Source organism: Pan troglodytes, chromosome 19 (assembly GCF_028858775.2).
Source record: "Pan troglodytes isolate AG18354 chromosome 19, NHGRI_mPanTro3-v2.0_pri, whole genome shotgun sequence".
In the NCBI taxonomy this organism is placed as follows: Eukaryota; Metazoa; Chordata; class Mammalia; order Primates; family Hominidae; genus Pan; species Pan troglodytes.
The window spans coordinates 38232669-38249979 of record NC_072417.2 but is presented as its reverse complement, the minus strand read 5'-3'; the positions used below and the strand labels follow the sequence as shown (position 1 = coordinate 38249979).

General features: G+C 43.3%; 2 protein-coding genes across 2 annotated transcripts in view; both read right to left on the bottom strand.

The window, feature by feature from the left end:
• The window catches only part of NUFIP2 (nuclear FMR1 interacting protein 2), a 133800-nt gene that overhangs the window by 78952 nt on the left and 37537 nt on the right, over positions 1 to 17311 (bottom strand). The gene's annotated exons all lie outside the window — the stretch shown is intronic.
• On the bottom strand, positions 4912 to 6960 carry LOC107969035 (large ribosomal subunit protein eL33-like). The gene is made up of 2 exons (XM_054671128.2): positions 6929 to 6960; positions 4912 to 5461 (listed from the first exon to the last, which is right to left on the bottom strand). The coding sequence occupies exons 1-2, from the start codon at positions 6958 to 6960 to the stop codon at positions 4972 to 4974; spliced, it is 522 nt and encodes a 173-aa protein (XP_054527103.1). The 3' UTR covers positions 4912 to 4971.

The following is a 17311-nucleotide window of genomic DNA, read 5'->3' as shown; positions in this document are numbered from 1 at the left end:
TACACATTATATTTTGTTTATTCATTTATCTGTCCATGGACATTTGAGTTTCCACCTTTTGGCTATTGTGCATAATGTTGCTATGAACATGGGTGTACAGATATCTCTTCAAGACCCTGCTTTCAATTCTTTTGGGTCCTAAAAGTGTAATTGCTAGACCATATGGTAATTTTACGTTTATGTTTTTGAGGAGCTGCCATACTATTTTCCATAGTCTCATACCATTCTACATTCCCACCATTAATGCATGAGGGTTCCAATTTCTCTACAATCTGACCAACATTTCTTGTTTTCTGTTTTTTGGTAATAGCCATGCTGATGGGTGTGAAATGGTATCTCATTATAGTTTTTTGTTTTGGTTTGGTTTTTGGTTTTTTTTTTTTTTTGAGACAGGGTTTCACTCTGTCACCCAGACTAGACTGTAGTGGCGTGATCAAGACTCACAGCAGCCTCAACCTCCCATGCTCAAGTGATCCTCCCACCTCAGCCTCCTGAGTAGCTGGGGCATTAAGCGCATGCCACCATGCCCAGCTAACTTTTATACTTTTTGTAGAGACGGGGTTTTGTCATGTTGCCCAGGCTGGTCTCCAACTCCTGGGCTCAAGCGATCCACCCATCTCTGCCTTCCAAAGTGCTACAATTACAGGCATGAGCCACCACACATGGTTGACTTGTATAGTTCTTCAAAGATTCGGAATATTAATTCATTATTCAATATGTAATTTGCAAATATCCTATTTTGTGGATAAGATGGAAATTTTAAGATTTGGTGCCTGATTAAGCAAATGCTGTGAAACAACTTCACCAAAACAAGCTCTAGTCTTGTTTCAGCTTGCTCTGGAGGTCTGGGTCAAGGTGATATTAAATAGTGGCTTAAAACAGTTCATGGCTGGGCACAGTGGCTCACGCCTATAATCCCAGCACTTTGGGAGGCCAAGGCAGGCAGATCGCTTGAGTCTAGGAGTTCGAGACCAGTCTGGCCAACATAGCAAAACCCGTCTCCACTAAAAATACAAAAATTAGACCTGGCGCAGTGGCTCACGCCTGTAATTCTAGCACTTTGGGAGGCAGAGGCGGGTGGATCACTTCAGGTCAGGACTTCGAAACCAGCCTGACCAACGTGGTGAAACTCTGTCTCTACTAAAAATACAAAAAAATTAACCAGCTGTGGTGGCGGGTGCCTGTAATCCCAGCTATTTGGGAGACCGAGTCAGGAGAATTGCTTGAACCCGGAAGGCGGAGGTTGCAGTGAGCTGAGATCGTGTCACTGCACTCCAGCCAGGGTGACAGAGTGAGACTCCGTCTCAAAAAGAAAAAAAAGAAATACAAAAATTAGCTGGGAGTGGTGGTGCAGGCCTGTAATCTCAGCTACTCTGGAGGCTGTGGCACGAGAATTGCTTGAACCCGGGAGGTGGAGGTTGCAGTGAGCCATGATTGTGCCACTGCACTCCAGCTTGGGAGACAGAGAGAGACTCCTCAAAAACCAAACAAACGGTTCATATCTGCTCCAGAGAACCCTCCTGAGAAGCTGGTTGTGTTTCACATTTACCCCCTAGATATTTTATTTTCCTCCTTAAAGATCAAAGAATCAAGGCAGAGGAAGCCATGAATGTGGGAGTCAAGGTAAGGCTGGAAATAAAAGACTGTCCTATTCTTATCACAGATGGATTATTCTCTTATTTTCTAACTTAGTCTGTAAGTTTCTTCATGGCAGGTACTGCTATATAAATTTAAAACCAATATTCTATTCAGCACCTAGCACATCAGCCTTTACATAGTAAATGCTCAATAAATTATTGTTTATTGACATTAATTGATTAGCAATTCCTATAATTCTAGAAGATTGTCATGAAGTGGTCTATATTGTCTCATATGAATAATAACAGATTGCATTCTTACTTGAATATTTGATATCAAATAAATATTTGTATAAAGTATTTATAAAATTATAAAATAAAGATATGCTACAAAGCTTCTTCTTTCTTTTTCTTCTTCTTTTTTTGAAATAAGATCTTACTCTGTCCCCCAAGGCTGGAGTGCAGTGGCACAATCATGGTTCACTTCAGCCTCGACCTCCTGGGCCCAAGCAATCCTCCTACCTCAGCTTCCCAAGAATCTGGGAGTATCTGGGACTACAGGCGTGTGCCACTATCCATGGCTAATTTTTCTGTAGAGATGGGATTTTGCCATATTACCCAGGCTGGTCTTGAACTCCCGACTCAAGCGATCTGCCCACCTTGGCCTCCCAAAGTGCTGAGATTATAGGCGTGAGCCACCATGCCCAGCTAAAATTTATTTTTAAATTCAATAGACATGAGGGCCAGGCTCAGTGGCTCACACCTGTAAATCCAACACTTTGGGAAGTAGAGGCGGGCAGATCGCTTGAGGTCAGGAGTTTGAGACCAGCCTGGCCAACATGGTAAGACCCTGTCTCTACTAAAAATATAAAAATTAGCTGAATGTAGTGTCATGCGCCTGTATCCCAGCTACTGGGGAGGCTGAGGCACAAGAATCACTTGAACCTGGGAGGCAGAAGTTGCAGTAAGCCAAGATCTTGCCCCTGCACTCTAACCTGGGCAACAGAGTGAAACAGTGTTTCAAAAAAAACAACTTTGTTAATCACTAGACCTGTGATAGATTGGGAGGATTCAAAGGTGGACAAGGCAAATCCTTAGAAGAATTTGCAGTTTCATAGTTAAGTAGACAATAAGCAGCAAACATGCCATGATAATGGAGAGCTATAATACAGGTAAGCACTGGATGCCATGGGGCAGAACATAAGGAACACCTAACTCGGTTCATAATTGGAAGAAAGGGAAGTTGGAAAGGTTCCTGAGCTGCTTCTTAAAAATAAGTATGGGCCAGGCACAGTGGCTCGCACCTGTAATCCCAGCACTTTGGGAGGCCGAGGAGGGTGGATCACCTGAGGTCAGGAGTTTGAGACCAGCCCTGCCAACATGGCAAAACCCCGTCTCTACCAAAAATACAAAAATTAGCCAGGTGTGGTGACAGGTGCCTGTAATCCCAGCTACTTGGGAGGCTGAAGCAAGGCGAATCACTTGAACCTGGGAGGCGGAGGTTGCAGTGAGCCGAGATCGCGCTGCTGCACTCCAGCCTGTGTGACAGAGTGAGACTCTGTCTCAAAAAAAAAAAAAAGTATGATCAGTTCTTATGAGTACAGAAATAAACTCGCATTTATGGTCAATTGCTTTTCAACAAATGTGCCAAGATGATTCAATAGGGAAAAGAAAAATCTTTCCAACAAATGGTGCTAGGACAACTAGATATCCACATATAAAAGAAAAAAATTGGACCCTTTTCCAACACTACACACAAAAATTAACTCAAAATAGACCACAGACCTAAATGTAAGAGCTAAAACAATAAAAATCTTAGAAGAAAATGTAGAAATATGTCTTTGGGAACTTGAGTTAGTTAAAGTCTTCTTAGATACGAAACTAAAAGCACAAAGCAGCAAAATAAAATAAATAAAGTGAATTTCATCAAAATTAAAAACTTTTGTTCTTCAATGAAAGGCATCCAGAAAGTAAAGACACCTCTCAAGATAGGAGAAAATATTTGCAAATCATATATCTTTTTTTTTTTTTTTGAGATAGAGTCTTACCCTATTGCCCAGGCCGGAGTGCAGTGGTGCAATCTCAGCTCACTGCAACCTCCACCTCCCCGGTTCAAGCGATTCTCCTCAGCTGCCTGAGTAGCTGGAATTACAATCATGCATTACCACACTTGGCTAATTTTTGTATCTTTAGTAGAGCTAGGGTTTCCTCATGTTGGCCAGGCTGGTCTCGAATTCCTGGCCTCAGGTGATCCGCCTGCCTCAGCCTTCCAAAGTGCTGGGATTACAGGCATGAGCCACTGCACCTGGCCATGCAAATCATATATCTTAAAAGGGATTTATATTTAAAATATCTAAAGAATCTTAAAATTCGATAATAAAAGACAACCTCATTAAAACATAGTAAAGAGAAGGATGAAATAAAATCATCTTTGTCACAGATGACATGATTATGTAGAAAACTGGAAATGACAAAAGAAACACCTGGAACCAATAAGCAATTATAGCAAGTGATGATAGTTGCAGAATGCAAGGTTAGTATACAAAAGTCAGCCAGTTGCGGTGGCACGAGCCTGTAGTCACAGCTACGCGGGAGGCAGAGGCAGGAGGATCACTTGAGCCCAGGAGTTCAAGGCTGCAGTAGGCTCCATGGAGTGGCTCATGCCTGTAATCCCAGCACTTTGGGAGACTGAGGAGCACAGATCACTTGAGTCCAGGAGTTTGAGACCAACCTGGGCAACATGGTGAAATCTCGTCTCTACAAAATATACAAAAATTAGCTGGATGTGGTAGTGCGTGCCTATAGTCCCAGCTTCTTGGGAGACTAAAGCAGGAGGATTGCTTGAGCCTGGGAGGCGAAGGTTGCAGTGAGCTGAGATAACACAACTGCATTCCAGCCTGGGCAACAGAGTGGGACCCCCATCTCAAAAAAAAAAAAAAAAAGCCAATGACTTTCCTATATCTCAGTAATGAACAAGTGAGCAAGACTCCATCTCAAAAAAAAAAAAAAAAAAAAAGAAAGAAAGAAAAAAAAGAAAGCAAGCACAATTTCATTTACATTAGGCACCCTCCAAAATGATTTTTTTTTTCTCGTGGACTTTCGCTCTTGTTGCCCAGGCTGGAGTGCATTGGCATGATCTCAGCTCACTGCAACCTCTGCCTCCTGGGCTCAAGCAATTCTCCTGCCTCAGCCTCCCAAGTAGCTGGGATTACAGGCATGCGCCACGACACCCGGCTAATTTCGTATTTTTAGTAGAGACGGGGTTTCACCATGTTGGTCAGATCCACCCGCCTCAGCCTCCCAAAGTGCTGGGATTACAGGTGTGAGCCACTGAGCCCGGCCTGAAATGCTTTTTTACAAGAGCATAAATCTACTTTTATTTATTGACTTTTCATTAGTTTAAATCCTTGAGGGGTACAGCATGAGGGTACAGCATCACTTGGATTCTGTGTCCAATAGCCTTAGCAGGAAGATTGCTTCGGAATTTGGCACAAGCCATGCCACTGTTTCTGTGGGCCAGAGTTACCTTTCCCCAGATTACTCTGGTTTTGTTTGGTTTGCCGCCAGGAGTCACTTTGTTGTTCTTTGCTTTGTATACATAAGCACATCTCTTGCCCAAATAGAATTCTGTTTCATCTCGGGCATAAACACCGTCAATTTTAAGGAAAGTTGTGTGCTCTCTTTGGTTCCGGAGACCCTGCTTATAGCCAGCAAAAACGGCCTTGGACCACAGCTTCCAGACATATTTTCTTTTAGAAGTCTTGTTCCCAGCAGGATCCAAGATGGCAGGAAAAACCAAAATGAAATATTTTGATATAAATATATATATATTTTTGAGACAGAGTCTTGCTCTGTTGCCCAGGCTGGAGTGCAGTGGTGCAATTTTGGCTTACTACAATCTCTGCCTCCTGGGATCAAGTGATTCTTCTGCCTCAACCACCTGAGTAGCTGGAATTACAGGCACCTGCCACCACACCTGGCTAATTTTTTTTTTTTTTGTATTTTTAGTAGAGACAGGGTTTCACCATGTTGGTCAGGCTGGTCTCCAACACCTAACCTCAAGCAATCCACCCGCCTTGGCCTCCCAAAGTGCTGGGATTACAGGCATGAACCACTGCACCTGGCCTATATTTTGATTTAAATCTAACAAAATATGTTTAAGATCTATGAGGAAAACTAAAAACTCTGATTTTAAAAAACCAAAGAAGAATCAAATAAATAGGGAGATATTCAATGATTGTGGGTAGAAAAACTCAGTTATCAAGACATCAGTTCTTCACAACTTGATCTATAGATTTCAATACAATCCCAATTGAAATTCCAGCAAATGATTGTATGGATATCAACAAACTAATTCTATAGCCAACACAATACTGAAGGAGAAGGCAAAGTTAGAAGACTGACAAGGTCAGAGGACTGATATTACCTGACTTCAAGACTTACTATAAAGCTACAGTAATCAAGACAGTGTAGTATTGCTGAGAGAATAGACAAATAGATCAATGGAAAAGAATAGAGACCAGAAAGAGCCCTGGCAGAAAAGTAGAGGGGGAGGGTGGTAGGATGGGGAAGGGAAGAGGGTGGAGAGGAGCGAAGAGTAGGGAGGGGAGGTGGAGGACAGGTAGAAGATTGAAAATGGATGGAGGGATGATGCCTGGAATACAAACCAGGATGTGTTCTAGAGCACTTATGGATAGGCTTGGAGAGAAGGCAGGACTCTTTTTCCTTTGAGACTAGGGAGAAAGATGGAGACTGCTGGTAAGACAGAGATAATTTGTTCAGAGGCAGGGCAAGAAGTTGAGGGAATCCCTGACTGATGTAACATGTTATTCATCCAGCAAATGATTATTGGGCAACATTTATGTGTCAAGCCCTAAGCCTAGTGCTAGAGATTGAGAGATGAATGAGATAAAGCGCTTGCTCTCTCAGAACTTAGAGTCTGGCCAGGCATGGTGGTTCACTCTTGTAATCCCAGCACTTTGGGAGACCGAGGCAGGCAGATCACTTGAGGTCAGGAGTTTGAGACCAGCCTGGCCAACATGGTGAAACCTTGCCTCTACTAAAAATACAAAAAATTAGCCAGGCATGTTGGCGTGCACATGTAATTCCAGCTACTCAGGAGGCTGAGGCAGGAGAATCGCTAAAACTCAGGAGGCAGAGGTTGCAGTGAGCAGAGATCGTGCGACTGCATTCCAGCCTGGGCAACAGAGCAAAACTCTGCCAAAAATAAAAAAACTTAGAGTCTAATGGTCTCTACTTTCTTTCTTTTTTTTTTTTTTTTTTTTTTTTTTTTTAGAGAAAGTCTCACTCTGTCACCCGGGTGGAAGTGCAGTGGCATAATCTGGGCTTACTGTAGTGATTCTAGTTGCAGGATATAAGACATCCTGGGGCTCAAGTGATTCTCCCACCTTGGCCTCTGGAGTAGCTGGGACTACAAGCACCACAGCACCTGGCTATTTTTTGTAGAGACAGGGTCTCACTGTGTTGGCCAGGCTGCTCTCGAGCGATCTTCCCGGGCTCAAGCGATCTTCCCGCTGTGGCTTCCCAAATGCTGAGACTACAGGCATGAGCCACTGCACCTGGCCCTCTACTTTCTTTATGAAGTAGAAGATAAAGTTTTGCTAGAAGGAGGTATGTGGGAGACGTAGGGGACTTGAGTAGAGTGGCGAATATTTAGAATACTTTTTCAGGAAATGAGAAACCAAAAATGAATAGGAAAATGTTGTAAGAATTGCTGCTTGCCATGGATTATCCAGATGAGAACAGATATGTTTATGGTAGTATGAATCCAAAAAGCGATGTTATTTTTTTCCTACTAAATTTCTTTCTTTTTTTTTTTTGAGATGGAGTCTCACTCTGTCGCCCAGGCTGGAGTGCAGTGGCGCGATCTTGGCTCACTGCAAGCTCTGACTCCCGGGTTCACACCATTCTACTGCCTCAGCCTCCCAAGTAGCTGGGACTACAGACGCCCACCACCGCGCTCGGCTAACTTTTTGTATTTTGAGTAGAGACGGGGTTTCACTGTGTTAGCCAGGATGGTCTTGATCTCCTGACCTCGTGATCCGCTCACCTTGGCCTCCCAAAGTGCTGGGATTACAGGTGTGAGCCACTGCGCCCAGCCTTTTCCTACTAAATTTCAGTAGCCCAGATGAAGTAGCAGAGGAGATTGAGGGATAGATTTATCTGGAATTGGAAGTTTATGAGGCAGTTGCAATAGAAGGACAAGGAAGAGAGAGAGTTGACAGTGCTGGCAAAAGAAGAATTGAGCTGATAAATTACTGGATGGGACATTAGTCTCTTTCAGTTGGCAAGAAGCAGAGATACCCTTAGTTCAGGTTATCACAAAGGCTGAGGTAGAAGATAATGACACTGAAGTAGAAGGCAGGAAGCCCAGGAAACTTGCTCCACAGACAGGCATCGGGGAGAAACGAAAAAATGCCTAGAATAGGATGCAATAGATGTTCTAGTCTATTGAATAGAATTTCACCCCAATGTCAGCTCTAATCATCTGGTTTGCTTCTACTCTCTCAGAAGTAAATGCCCATTTACTCCTTTTTCCGGGAATTCTCCCATATTCATAACTCAGCTTCTTACTGCCTAGTTTCTCTCTCTCCTCTTCTGCACATACTTACTACTTCTCCCTGTTTGTATTAATTTTTCTGTGACTTGCATCCAAATTCCCCCAAAAGAGGACTTATTGAGTCAGTTAGGTTCATCCAATATGGACCACATTAAAGACTTCTGGTCTTCCCTTATGTTTAGCCTATAAATGTTTATCTTCTGCTATTTTATAGATTTCTGATCTAATCAGCCACAACCAGGGTAACACAATGATGATGCTGGAAAAAGGTCCCAACCCAGACCCTAAAAGAGGGGTTCTTGGATCTCATGCAGAAAGGAATTCAAGGCAAGTCACAGAGTGCAGCAAGAAGAGATAATTTATAGAAAGCTACTCAGTTACAGAGTAGGGCATCCTTAGAAAGCAAGCGGAGGAATGAGCACTGTCTTTGTTTTGTTTTGTTTTGTTTTTGAGACAGAGTTTCGCTCTTGTTGCCCAGGCTGGAGTGCAATGACGCGATCTCAGTTCACCGCAACCTCCGCCTCCCGGGTTCAAGCGATTCTCCTGCTTCAGCCTCCTGAGTAGCTGGGATTACAGGCATGCGCCACCATGCCTGGCTAATTTTATATTTTTAATAGAGACAGGGTTTCTCCATGTTGGTCAGGCTGGTCTCAAACTCCCGACCTCAGGTGATCTGCCCGCCTCAGCCTCCCAAAGTGCTGGGATTACAGGTATGAGCTACCGCGCCGGCCACTTTATTTTAAACTCTTCTTATATAGAGGTCTTATCTATGTAAAAGCTAAGCTATGTCTACATGCAGGTAGGCTGACAGCATGACAACATTTATTACTTTGTTGATTTAAAGATAGTTATCCTTGGCATTTTAGTGCGTAAGTACATCAAAGCATGACTATAATCATCTTAAAAGCATATATCGTTATGTGATATCGGGGCATCTGGACATTCTGTGGTTGCAGGAGTTTGTCCTTGCAGGCATTATTAAGCTGCTTTCTTAGCCGTAAACATCTTGTGACCATGGGTCATGAACTGGTGAGGAATGTGCCTTGCTAGCTTTAAGATGGAGTATATTTTAAAATGGTGTCAACCTTGCTCTCTGATACTCCTGTTTCCCTAACAATTATATAACATAGAGCATGGCCACCCCAGCCTACTTTTCTCAGAAAGGAATTGTGAGTAGAGCTTCACAGACCATGGAGGACTCCATCATAGAAAAGGAAAGAAAAGCAGGAGGGGGATTGATGGCCAGGTGTGGTGGTGTGTGCCTGTAGTCTCAGCTACCCCAGAGGCAGAGGTAGGAGAATCGCTTACACCTGGGAGCTCGAGGCTGCAGTGAACCCTGATCACGCCACTGCACTTCAGCCTGGGTGATGGAGCAAGACTCTGTCTTTAAAAATGTGTGTATATACATATATAGCTCCATAATCTTAAAGAACTTGAGTATTAGGAGTGGGGAAATGAAAGAGCTAGAAGGAACGATAAGGAATTTCAGATTGTTAGAAGAGTGAAGATAATGGGATGGTATAAGCCAAAAAATGTTGAGGACAGAATCTTAGGTGGCTCATCCACATGAATAAAGTTACACAACTCAGAAGACGACAGATGCCGGGTTGAAAAAAAGCCAGATTATCGAAGTTTGCAACAAATGTAGAGGCATGTCTTGGAAGTCAATACAAAACAATGATCAGGAGAGATAAAAGGTAAGATGAGGAAAGCATGGACTGGAAAGGAGGATAGTGTAGTGGTTGGAAATGCATCTGAGGAATGATGACATAATCTCTCATCCCCAAGATGCAGGGGACATGAGGGAATGCATAGGGAAACATGTATGTTATGTAAGACAAAATTAATGCATAGTGTATATTAGGAGGTGCAGTGATCTATAAAGTAAGTATATAAGACACAGAAAGTACCATTCTATTGTTTCACAGCTTTTGTCTGAAATTAGTGTATGTGGTATAAGAAACATTAAATTGGCCGGGCGAGGTGGCTCACGCCTGTAATCCCAGCTCTTTGGGAAGCCGAGGTAGGCGGATCACCTGAGGTCGAGAGTTCAAGACCAGCCTGATCAACATGGAGAAACCCCATCTCTACTAAAAATACAAAAAAATTAGCCGAGGTGGTGGCGCATGCCTGCAATACCAGCTACTCAGGAGGCTGAGGCAGGAGAATCGCTTGAACCCGGGAGGCGGAGGTTGCAGTGAGCTGAGATCACACCATTGCACTCCAGCCTGGGCAACAAGAGCGAAACTCCATCGCAAAAAAAAAAAAAAGAAACATTAAATTTCAAAATTAATGTTTATTTTGCTAATAGTGTTAGAGATGAGGTAATTAAGCATCCTCATTTTACAGAAAGCTTCAGAAGGTTTAGTGATTTCCTTAAGGCATGCAGGTGATTAAGGCTGCCCAGGCTGGAGTGCAATGGCGCAATCTCAGCTCACCGCAACCTCCATCTCCCGGGTTCAAGGAATTCTCCTGCTTCAGCCTCCTGAGTAGCTGGGATTACTAGAATTTAGAAGTATTTTTTAAGCACCTTGACCTCCCAAAGTGCTGGGATTACAGGCATGAGCCACCACGCCCGGCCTAGAATTTTGAAGGATTTTATGGGGAGGATGATATTGTTGGCCCAGACCTGTTAAACTGTTAAAGTGTTAAAGTTTGATTTGATTTTTTTTTTTTTTTTTGAGACAGAATCTCGCTCTATTGCCCAGGCTGGAATGCAGTGGCGCAATCTTGGCTCACTGCAACCTCCACCTCCCGGGTTCAAGCCCAGATTTTTGTGCCTCAGCCTCCTGAGTAGCTGGGACTACAGGCAGGTGCCACCACGACAGGCTAATTTTTGTATTTTTAGTAGAGATGGGGTTTCGCCATGTTGGCCAGGCTGGTCTCACCTGGCCAGGCTGGTTTGACCATGTTGGCCAGGCTGATCCTGACCTCAGGTGATTCCCCCCCGCCTTGGCCTCCCAAAATGCTGGGATTACAGGCATGAGCCACTGCACCTGGCCCCTGTTTGTTGTTTTTTTTGTTGTTTGAGACAAGGTTTCACTCTGTCGCACAGGCTGGAGGGCACTGGCACCATCAAAGCGCATTGCAACCTCAACCTCCCTGGTTCAAGTGATCCTCAGCCTCCCAAGTATCTGGGACTACAGGCATGGGCCACCACACCCAGCTCATTTTTCTTTTGTAGTGATGGGGTCTCCCTGTGTTGCTCAGGCTGGTCTAACTCCTGGACTCAAGTGATTTTCCTGCCTTGGCCTCCCAAAGTGCTGGTACAGGTATGAGCTACAGCACCTAGCCCTCTTTGTTTTCTTCTTTTTTTGTTTTTTTGAGACAGAGTTTTGCTCTTGTCACCCAGGCTGGAGTGCAATGGCATGATCTCGGCTCACTGCAACCTCTGCCTCCCAGGTTCAAGTGATTCTCCTGCCTCAGCCTCCCAAGTAGCTGGGATTACAGGCGCCCACCACAATGCCCGGCTATTTTTTTTTTCTTTTTTTGAGATGGAGTCCTACTCTATCACCCAGACTGGAGTGCAGTGGCGTGATTTCAGCTCTCTGTAACCTCTGCCACCTGGGTTCAAGCAATTCTCCTGCCTCAGCCTCCTGAGTAGCTGAGATTACAGGCACCTGCCACCGTGCCCCCCTAATTTTTGTATTTTTAGTAGAGATGGGGTTTCACCATCTTGGCCAGGCTGGTCTTGAACTCCTGACCTCGTGATCCACCCGCCTCAGCCTCCCAAAGTTCTGGGATTACAGGTGTGAGCCACCGCACCCTGCCAATTTTTTTTTTTTTTTTTGGTTTTTTTTTTTCAGACGGAGTCTCGTTCTGTCACCCAGGCTGGAGTGCAATGGCACGATCTCAGCTCACTGCAACCTCTGCCTCCCAGGTTCAAGCGATTCTCCTGCCTCAGCCTCCCAAGTAGCTGGGACTCCAAGTGCCTGCCACCATGCCCAGCTAATTTTTTGTATTTTTAGTAAAGACGGGGTTTCACCATGTTAGCCAGGATGATCTCGATCTCCTGACCTCATGATCTGCCCGCTTCAGCCTCCCAAAGTGCTGGGATTACAGGTGTGAGCCACCGTGCCAGGCCCAATTTTTGTGTTTTTTTAGTAGAGATAGGGTTTCGCCATATTGTCCAGGCTGGTCTCAAACTCCTGACCTCACGTGTCTGGGAGGCCCGCCTCAGCCTCCCAATCTTTTTTTCTTAATAAACTTCCTTGTAAACCAGAGTACAGTTTTCAAGACCAGCTCCAGCTCCACTCCTAATATTCTAGTTCTGAGTAGCTCCAGCTACTCAGGAGACTGTGGTGGGAGGATCCCTTAAGGCTATGATTGCATCACTGCACTCCAGCCTGGGTGACAGAGTGAGATCCTATCTCTAAAAAATAAAATAAATAAATAAATAAATTTCCTTGTAGCAAAGAGACACAGTCAAAATCAGTCTAATGATCTTCAAGCTGTTTCTAAAATTAGGAGCTCCATAAATATTGTGGTTGATGATTATGGCATTTCTCCCATGGAAGGCATATTTTAAAGTAATGGTTGACGAAATACATCTCCCTTTTTCTTTCACTTTCCTCCTCTACACATGCAACTCTTGGATGACAACTTAAGCCAATCACTATATCTCGTATTCCTTTAACTCCTCTCACTCCCAGATTGGTTCAGGAACAGGAACGTAATCATATGACCCAGCTAAGGATATTCAATGCTAATAAGATCAAATTTTTGGAACTTTTTCCAGCTATCAGGGAAATCGAGTCTCTTTTCTACTGGATGGAAGTACATAGCTTCAGGACCTATTAGCAGCCAGCTTGGCACCATGAAAGGATAGCCTGCCCAGAAACGGAGTCATCACCAAGGAAGAAGATGTCATTTGAACCCTGGATCAAGTTTCTTTCAAGAAGAAGCAAGAAACTGTTTCACTGGCATATGAGCAATAATAAACTCTTTGTTGTTGTTGTTGCTGTTAAATCAGTTCTAGTTGGATTTTCTACCATTTGTAACATACAGTCCTAACTAATACAGATAAGTTCTGGTATACAAAACCATAGTAACCATGTTTCTGTTTTTTTTTTTTTTTAAGACGGAGTCTCACTCTGTCACCCAGGCTGGAGTGCAGTGGCGCAATTTCAGCTCACTGCAAACTCTACCTCCCAGATTCAAGCGATTCTCCTGCCTCAGCCTTCTGAGTAGCTGGGATTATAGGCATGTACCACCACACCAGCTAATTTTTGTATTTTTAGTAGAGACAGGGTTTCACCATGTTGGCCAGGCTGGTTTCGAACTCCTGACCTCAAGTCAGGCCCACCTCGGCCTCCCAAAGTGCTGGGATTACAGGTGTAAGCCACCACACCTGGCCATAACCATGTTTCTTAATACAAGTCTGCATTGCAACTAGCTATATACAAAGATACAGTTTTAAACTGTGATTTTTGGAATTCTTGAGACTCTTAACATGCCATCACTCCACTTCACACTTTATTGGAAAACCAGCAAAAAACAAAAACAAAAAAAAGGCCGTGTCTTAAATACAGATTTATAAAATCTATTCAAAAATAATTTCCTCTTAATAAAATGGAAATCACTATATCCCAAAGTCAATTCAATTGTTGCAACAGACAAAGGATTTCTTTCCATTTTCTATACTTTGCTTTCACCCAAACTTAGATTCAAATTTAAACACAGATGTTTTGAGTGATACATTAAAATACTGCTTCATATTTGCTAAGATAGATATAAAATGAATCTCTGACTTCCCATATAGTACTGTGCTTGTTTTATGCAAAAACTGGAAATAAAGAAGTAAAAAGTGGTTTTAAAAAATGTGATATAGGTAGGTCTTAAATAAACATTGTTAAGCTGAGTAGTAAAAAACAGTAAGTGTCATAAAAGGGATATACACAAAATGTTTTTGGAAGCCCAGAGAAGGGTAAAGTAATGCTGGCACAGCCAGAGAGGAAGTGACATTTGAGCTATGCTAAAAGATTGGGAAGGAATTTACCAGGCAGAGAAGAAAATAGTTATACTATACAGGAGGAAGAGTTATGGCATTTTCCTTTTTTTTGTTTTTTGTTTTGTTTTGTTTTGTTTTTGAGACGGAGTCTTGCTCTGTTGCCCAGGCTGGAGTGCAGTGGCGCGATCTTGACTCACTGCAAGCTCTGCCTCCCGGGTTTACGCCATTCTCCTGCCTCAGCCTCCAGAGTAGCTGGGACTACAGGCGCCTGCCACCACGCCTGGCTATTTTTTTTTTTTTTTTTAATTTTTAGTAGAGACAGGGTTTCACCATGTTAGCCAGGGTAGTCTTGATCTCCTGACCTCGTGATCTGCCCACCTCGGCCTCCCAAAGTGCTGGGATTACAGGTGTGAGCCACTGCGCCTGGCCGAATTATGGCATTTTCAAAGTCTGTTATGTAGCTAAACTTTTCTCTGTCTGTCTTAAAAGCTAAGAGCTGAAAAATTACCTATTATTATTTGGGTCTGGGGTTGATGACTGTGAAGGCAATGTAGAATATATAGATTGGAAGCTGCAATGCCTTTTATGACCTAGTCTCTGAACTCAAATACCATCACTTCTGCTGTATTCTTTGCATTACAAGCAAGTCACTAAGCCCAGCCCACACTCAAGAGGAGTGGGATTAAACTCAGTCACTTAAAGGGAGGAGTATCAAAGATTTCTGTGGACATATTTTAAAACCACAACAAATATCTAGCACACTGTTACTCCTTGAGGGTAATCTTGGACACTCTTTTCTTCTCTATTATAATCTTTTCTTTCTTTCTTTCTTTTTTTTTTTGAGACGGACTCTCACTCTATTACCCAGGCTGGAGTGCAGTGGCGCAATCTCAGCTTAACCTCAACCTCCACTTCTCTGGTTCAAGCCACTCTCCTGCCTCAGCCTCCCAAGTAGCTGGGATTACAGACGTGCACCACCAAGCCCAGCTAATTTTTTTGTATTTTTAGTAGAGACGAGGTTTCACCAGGTTGGCCAGGCTGGTCTTAAACTCCTGATCTCAAATGATCCACCCTCCTCGGCCTCCCAAAGTGCTGGGATTACAGGCATAAGCCACTGCGCTCAGCCTGTTTTTTTGTTCTTTGGTTTGTTTTTTGAGACAAGGTCTCAATCCATCAGTGGTGTGAGCCACCATGCCCGCCTATTTATTTATTTATTTGTTTTGAGACGCAGTCTTGCTCTGTCACCCAGGCTGGAGTGCAGTGGCATAATCTCGGCTCACTGTAACCTCTGCCTTCTGGGTTCAAGCGATTCTCCTGCCTCAGCCTCCCAAGTAGCTCGGATTACAGGCGAATGCGCCACCACACCAGGCTAATTTCTGTACTTTTAGTAGAGACAAGGTTTCACTATGTTGGCCAGGCTGATCTCAAACTCCTGACCTCAAGTGATCTGCCCATCTCAGCCTCCCAAAGTGCTGGGATTACAGGTGTGATCCACTGTGCCTGGCCTTCTCTATTAATCTTGATTTGCTTCCAAGCCTGGTCTTCCGTTAGCTTTCCCCTTCTTAGTAAATGACACTACTTCCACTTAGTTACTAAAAGCCACAGTCATCCTTGATTCTTTTCTTTTCCTCAATCTCCATTCCCTAATAAATCCATCAGCAAAGATAAAGTATATACCATGTTCCTTGGTATCTGTGGGGGACTAATTCCAGGTACCCCTTGGATACCAAAATCCATGGATGCTCAAGTCCTCCATACAAAATGGCATAGTATTTGCATATCGCCTACACATATCCTCCCATATACTTTAAATTATCTCTAGAGTACATATAATACAATGTAAATGCTATGTAAATAATTGTTATTTATAAGCACTGTTTACAGAGTAATGACAAAAAAAAATGTCTGTATGTGTTCAGTACAGATGCAATCATCCATTAAAAAAAAATTTCCATTCACAGTTAGTTGAATCCAGGGATGCAGAACCCACAGATATGGAGGGCCAACTGTATATGTCATTTGTTTATTCCCTCTTCTGGCCATTAATCCATGCTATCATGAACTCTTGCTTACTTCAGTGGCATCATAACTTGTCTTCTTCTACTTTTGCCTCCCTACTGTCCATCTCCACACACCAGCCACCTTTTTTTTTTTTTTTCAGAGACAGGGTCCTCCTCTTTTGTCCAGGCTGAAATACAATGGCAAAATCATAGCTCACTGCAGCCTCAAACTCCTAAGCTTAAGTGATCCTCCCATCTTAGCCTCCAGAGTAGCTGGGATTACAGGGGCACACCACTATGCCTGGCTGATTTTTAAATTTTTAATTCTTATTTTAATTTTTATTTATTTGTTTATTTATTTATTTATTTTTGAGACAGGGTCTGGCTCTGTCACCCAGGCTAGAGTACAGTGGCATTATCTTGGCTCACTGCAACCTCCGCCTCCCGGATTCGAGCAATCCTCCCACCTCAGCCTCCTAAGTAACTGGGACTACAGGCACATACCACCACACCTGGCTAATTTTTGTATTTTTTTGTAAAGAAGGAGTTTCACCATGTTGGCCAGGCTGGTCTCTAACTCCTAAGCTCAAGAAATCTGCCCACCTCAGACTCCCAAAGTGCTGGAATTACAGGCATGAACCACCACACCTGGCCTAATTTTTAAATTTTTTGTACAGATGAGATCTCACTATGTTGCTGATCATAGGTGTGAGCACCAGTCTAGACTGGCCAGTCAGCGTTTTTGTTTGTTTGTTTGTTTTAAGACAGACTCTCACTCATTGCCTGGACTGAAGTGCAATGGTAAAATCATAGCTCATTGCAGCCTCAAATTCCTAAGATAAAGTGATCTTCCTACCTTAGCCTCCCAAGTAGCTGAGACTACAAGTGCATGCTACCACACCTGGCTAATTTTTTTTTGTAGAGACAGGGTTTCTTCATGTTACCCAGGCTGTCCTTGAACTCCTCCGTTCAGGTGATCTGCTTACCTTGGCCTCCCAAAGTCCTGGGATTACAAGCATAAGCCACCACATCTGGCCCAGCCAGCCACCTTTTATTAAGCATGTACTTTGTGCTTTGCAGAACGATAAGTAATTTGCATGTATCATCTAATTTAATCATCACACCTGTCTAAGAAATAGTTATTACTATTTAACACCCTTGCTTAAAAACCTATTTTCACTATTATAAAGATAATGCATCTTCA